At 42.1% G+C, this 6,341-nt stretch overlaps 2 protein-coding genes across 2 annotated transcripts; both read left to right on the forward strand.

The window, feature by feature from the left end:
* LOC107608394 lies at positions 1,139-1,816 on the forward strand. The gene is made up of 3 exons (XM_016310195.1): positions 1,139-1,273; positions 1,391-1,480; positions 1,550-1,816. Exons 1-3 carry the CDS (start codon positions 1,139-1,141, stop codon positions 1,814-1,816), a joined length of 492 nt encoding a protein of 163 aa, XP_016165681.1.
* Positions 2,044-4,745, forward strand: LOC110266122 (uncharacterized mitochondrial protein AtMg00860-like). Its single transcript, XM_021110080.1, has 3 exons — positions 2,044-2,140; positions 3,467-3,909; positions 4,707-4,745. Exons 1-3 carry the CDS (start codon positions 2,044-2,046, stop codon positions 4,743-4,745), a joined length of 579 nt encoding a protein of 192 aa, XP_020965739.1.

Raw genomic sequence — 6,341 nt, forward strand, 5'->3', positions numbered from 1 at the left:
CCTTATCCTGGTTACATCCTGACGCACCTGGACATCCTTTTCCTGATGATCCTGAGCACCCTATACCAGCTCAACCTTTGAATGAGGCGGTACCTGAGCCTATCATTCCTGATGAGCCTGAGTTAGCTGGTGACTACGTACCTGTGATACCACCAGAGTGGGATTTTCTCCCTGAGCCGATCCCCGACTTGCCACAGCCTGATGAGCCGGCACTACCAGACGGTGGAGTGGCTCCTATAAACGCGAACGGACCTGTGCTCGCGAATGGTTTTGTACATAGTGACAGCAGTATTTCTGGTGGATCTGAGGGTATAGCTGTAGCTGCGGATGATGAGGAGGAGGAGGATCCTGAGATAGAGATAGAGCAAGATGAGGAGATGGACGAGCCTCACGGCGATTCTCCGAACAGCCACGTGTAGATATAGTTTGACTACGGAAGGGGCATTCTTTTGATGACACTCTAGTCTGACATTATCTGATAGTTAGTCTCTCACTTGTGTTAGTACACCCGAGAGCTAGGAGCTATATAGTGGTTAGGCTAGCCTGGGTGTGCCAGCTTAGTGGCTTTTTGTAAGGGCCAGGCCCTGGGAGTGTCGTGTAAATATTAGCTACGTAGGATGACGAGGATGTAAACTGACTTGATCTTGTGTAAACGCTACATGTTTTGTTATAGTGTACATGATGTATATTATCAGCTGTATTTCTATGTTTCTTTATGCCTCTTTTCTATTACTCTCAATGTATGCTTGTTTGTTTTACCTGAACATCCGCAACAACAAAAAAAGAGTTACTCGTAAAATTGGCATCGCTCTAACAAGGAACAGGCTCATATATTAAATAATAAATAATAATTAGGAAGGATAAGTTAGTAACACTTAGCTTCTTGTATGACCATGGCATACTGGGAGTTGGGTCGTTACAAGTTGGTATAAGAGCAGTTCGTTCCCAATAGAGCCTGGGGAGTGGACTGACTATGCTTCATTGCATACTCTGTTGTGTGTCTCATGCTTATAGGATATCTATGTGATATGTGTTGCATGATTGTCTCTGTGTTTTCATTCTGGGAGTGTTCACACTTGACTTGAAGTGTTAAGACTGATCACCTTAATAATGATTGTTCGGTGTGAACAGGACCACGATGGGTTCACGGAAACGAGGCGTATGGGAAAGAATTCCTAATGTTAACTATGAGAGGGAACATGAGACGTTTATGACTACCATGAACGCTGTGGCTGAGGTAGTGCGTGAGGCTGCAGTAGCAGCGGCTAGGGCTGTTGACCGTCTTGGAGTGAGAAACGGGAATGAGAATGAGCATGGGGAAGATAGTGGGAATGATGAGAATAACTTGGGGAATTTCGAAAGACCTTTGACCCTTGCGACTTTTTTGAAGGTTAAACCGCCTAAGTTTAAAGGTACACTTGTTGCGACTGATGCTGACAACTGGTTTCGAGCTATCGAACGATCACTGCGAGCGCAGCATGTTCCGGAAGGCCAACACGTGGAGTTTGCTACTTATATGCTGGAAGGAGAAGCTGAGCATTGGTGGCAGGGGATACAGCGACTGTTGCAACAAGATAAAGGCGATATTCCTTGGAATACTTTTAAGGATGAATTTTATAAGAAGTATTTTCCGAGGACAGCTCGTGACGCTAAGGAAATGGAACTTATGCAGCTGAAACAGGGTAACACAACTGTTGCAGAATATGCCCGTAAGTTTGATGACTTGTGCCGTTTCTCCAAGATCTGCCAAGGAAATCCTGCTGATTTTGAAGAATGGAACTGTTTGAAGTTCGAAGGGGGCCTTCTGAGGATCTGATGAGTTCAGTAGTTCCATTGGAGATACGAAATTTTGCTGAGCTGGTTAATAAGTGTAAGTTAGTGGAAGAATGTGCTAAGAAGGTAAGTGCCTCTAAAGCAAGTCGTCAAGGATTTCCACCAAGGAACTACAATAGTTATAATTGGCAACCACGAAGGACAAACTTCAAGACAACTGGTGTGCCACAGCGAAGAAACCCACAGGCTGGTAACATCCCTGCTCGCCCTATGGGTGGAAACGGAGGTAGACCGAGGCAGGATAATGGCAAACAACCTCAACAGGCGCAGGTGAACACTACATGCAAGCGATGTGGGAAGGATCATGGTATTAAACCGTGTTTATTTGGAACATTCAATTGTTATAGATGTGGAGGAACTGGACATATTGCTAAGGAATGCCCAAAGATATTCGCTCGGAATCCAGTACGAACCCAGCAACAAGGTCGAGTGTTTGCCATGACTGCTGATGATGCTATGCAATCAGACGCCCTGATCCAAGGTTAATGTATTGTCAAAGATCGATTTCTAACTGTACTGTATGACTCGGGTGCATCGCATTCCTTTGTTTCTTTAACTGTTGCTCGTGAGTTGGGACTAGATTTCTCTGAGTTGAACTTTGATCTGATTGTCCATACATCTGCATCCCAAAATGCTTTGACTAGTTTAGTGTGCCTGCAAGTACCATTCACTATTAGGAACAGAACTTTTATACATGATCTAATCTGTTTGCCTCTATGTGGTTTAGAAGTTATTCTAGGGTTAGATTGGTTATCTAAGTATCATGTTTTCCTTGATTGCTATGAAAGAACTGTTGTTATTCCGTCTGATAGTTTAGATTTTAAACCATTTCTGTCTCATACTTTATATCTAAATTCTGTAAGAGTTACATTAGACGGGAGTGATTGTGAGGGGTACGTTCTGTTAGCGGCTAGCTCGAGTGACAGTGAACTAAGCTTAGAACAAATTCGAGTGGTGAAGGAATTTCCTGATGTTTTCCCGGACAACATACCTGAGTTTCCTCCTCAGCGAGAGATAGAATTCAGCATTGAACTTGTACCTGGAACCGGACCGATTTCCATAGCACCGTACCGGATGTCACCACTGGAACTTGCAGAGTTGAAGAAACAGTTGGATGAGCTACTTGGAAAAAAATTTATTCGTCCCAGTGCATCACCTTGGGGAGCTCCGATATTGCTAGTAAAGAAGAAGGATGGTGGAATGAGACTTTGCATAGATTACCGACAGTTAAATAAAGTCACTATCAAGAACAAGTATCCACTTCCACGAATAGATGATTTGATGGATCAGTTAAAAGGTGCAACTGTGTTTTCGAAGATTGACTTGCGATCGGGCTACCACCAGATTCGAGTGAAAGAGTCAGATATACCGAAGACTGCATTTAGAACTCAATATGGTCACTATGAGTATATGGTTATGTCGTTTGGACTAACTAATGCTCCTGCGATTTTCATGGATTACATGAATCGTATTTTCCGTCCGTACCTTGATCAGTTCATAGTAGTTTTCATAGATGATATTCTCATCTATTTGAAGACAGAAAGAGAGCATGAAGAGCATCTAAGGACTGTATTGCAGATACTAAGGACTCAGAAGTTATATGCTAAACTATCAAAGTGAGAGTTCTGGACAGAGAATGTGGCATTTTTGGGACATGTTATATCACAAGGAGGAATTGCAATGGATCCTTCAAAAATTGAAGCAGTAGTGCAATGGGAACCACCTACGACCGTTATAGAAGTTCGGAGTTTTCTCGGACTTGCTAGATATTACCGGAGGTTCATCAAAGGATTTTCACAGATAGCCTTACCTTTGACTTACCTTACACGAAAGGAAGTTTCGTTCGTTTGGATGGCTGAGTGTGATAGAAGTTTCAAGATGCTTAAGGAGAAGTTAACAACTACACCTGTATTAGTACTACCCGACCCGCAGAAGCCTTTTGAATTATACTGTGACGCCTCTCATAAAGGACTTGGATGTATGCTGATGCAAGACAAAAATGTGGTGGCTTATGCTTCCCGGCAGCTGACACCTCATGAACAAAATTATCCGACGCATGACTTGGAGTTGGCTGCAGTAGTGTTTGCTCTGAAGATCTGGAGACACTATTTGTATGGCGCTCAACTAGAAGTTTTCTCTGACCACAAAAGTTTAAAGTATATCTTTGACCAGAAGGATCTTAATATGCGACAGCGAAGGTGGATGGAGTTCCTGAAGGACTATGATTTTAAGTTAAGTTATCACCCAGGAAAAGCAAACATGGTGGCAGATGCTTTGAGCAGGAAGAATTTGAATATCTCTTGGATGATGATAAAGGAAGAAAAGTTACTCGCGGAATTTAAGGACCTTAAGTTGGCTATGACTGAGACGTCAAGTGGAGTCCGTTTGGCCCAATTACATATAACACCAGATTTTAAGATTAGGATTCAGCAAGCACAAGCACAAGCACAGGATTCAGAAATGATGACGATGCTGAGACGGATGAAAGTAGAGGAACCAGAAGCTGTAAGACTAGATCGTAGCAGCCTCTGGAGATACAAGAACAGAATTTGTGTGCCTAGCTCTGGAGATTTGCGACAAAGGATTCTTGTAGAAGCTCATCAAAGTAGATTTTCTATGCATCCTGGAGTAACAAAGATGTATCAGGATTTGAAACAAATGTTCTGGTGGCCGGGCTTGAAGAAAGAGGCAGCTGATTATGTCTCAAAATGTTTAACCTGCCAGAAGGTGAAGGTGGAACACCAGAAACCGTCAGGAACCCTGCAACCCTTAGAAATACCACAATGAAAGTGGGAGCAGATCACTATGGATTTTGTCACGGGATTGCCAAGAACCTCAACTGGACACAATGCCATTTGGGTAATTGTGGACAGGTTAACAAAATCAGCGCACTTCCTTTCGATTCGAGTTGACTATACATTAGAAAGGCTGGCACGGATATATATTCAAGAAATCGTACGATTTCACGGAATACCTTCGTCAATTGTTTCAGATCGAGATCCGAGGTTTACTTCCAGATTCTGGGGAGCTTTCCAGAAAGCATTGGGAACAGAATTGCATATGAGTACAGCATACCATCCTCAGACAGATGAACAATCAGAGGACAATCCAGACATTGGAAGACATGCTAAGATCTTGTGTGATGGATAACCAAGGCAGTTGGGATAGGTATTTGCCATTGGTCGAGTTCGTCTACAACAACAGTTACCAACAAAGTATCGGGATGGCACCATATGAAGCTCTCTACGGAAGGAGATGTCAGACACCATTGTGTTGGAATGACGACAGAGAAGCTAGTGTCTTAGGTCCAGACTTAGTGCAAGAAACTACTGAGAAGATAAAGGGGATCCGCCAAAAGATCCAGACAGCACAGAGCCGTCAAAAGAGCTATGCCGATAATAGACGTAGACCCTTAGAGTTTAGTGAGGGAGACCATATTTTTCTTAAAGTAACCCCGACTACTGGAATAGGTAGAGCCCTTAAGACTAAAAAGCTTAACCCTCGATACATAGGACCTTTCCAAATACTTAAAAGAGTCGGTCTAGTAGCTTATCAAGTAGCCCTTCCTCCATATCTGTCAAACCTTCATGATGTTTTTCATGTCTCGCAACTTAAGAAATATATTCCCGACGAGAGTCACATTTTACAACCAGAGATAGTACAGTTACAAAACGATTTGACATATCAAGCATCACCAGTTCAGATCGTAGAAAGAAGTGATAAGCAGCTGAGAGGCAAGACTGTTCGCTTAGTCAAAGTAGCTTGGGGACAAAGAGGAGAAGAAGAGCACACTTGGGAACTGGAAGATAAGATGAAAGCTGATTACCCGCATCTATTCTCAGGTAACTGAAATTTTGAGGGCAAAATTTTTTGTTAGGAGGGTAGAATGTAACAACCCCGATTTTCGAGTACGCGAGATCTTCTCTGAAAGTACGAATTTCTCCGGAAGATTAGTAAGGGGAAAACCTTTGATATATCATCAAGAATCTCAATCCTCAATGTCATTATGTCATCTTTAAGTTAGAACCTTTTCCGAGACAAGCTCGATAACGCGGTCGCGAAGAACCTAGTTTTTGAACTATATAGGTTAGGAGTTTTGATTCGGTTTTTCGAAAATAGTCTCAGTTTGACAAAACGGACCCGATTTATGAGAGAAGAGAGATAATAGGATGATATTATCATTATATTAGTATTAGAAGATTCTTGAATGATATTATAAGGTTACCTGATCAGTTAAAAACAGAAAACCGATTTAACCGGGTTCACAATTTACTGGTGCAGCTTAGCACCAGCACTCTCTGATGACTTTAGCAATGCTAAGGCCTCATTATTCATGTTTTATTCTCATAATAAATATGTTACTAGTGTCATTTATGCTAGTAGCTCAGAAAATAATTTTTAGAGATGTTTTTGCAAGTGTTCTGATACATCTAGTTTTAGTAGTTATACACCTGAGATATTTTAATATTATTTTAAACCACCTCCAAGCCAACCAATCACAACTCACC

Source organism: Arachis ipaensis, chromosome B01 (assembly GCF_000816755.2).
Source record: "Arachis ipaensis cultivar K30076 chromosome B01, Araip1.1, whole genome shotgun sequence".
Taxonomy (NCBI): domain Eukaryota; kingdom Viridiplantae; phylum Streptophyta; class Magnoliopsida; order Fabales; family Fabaceae; genus Arachis; species Arachis ipaensis.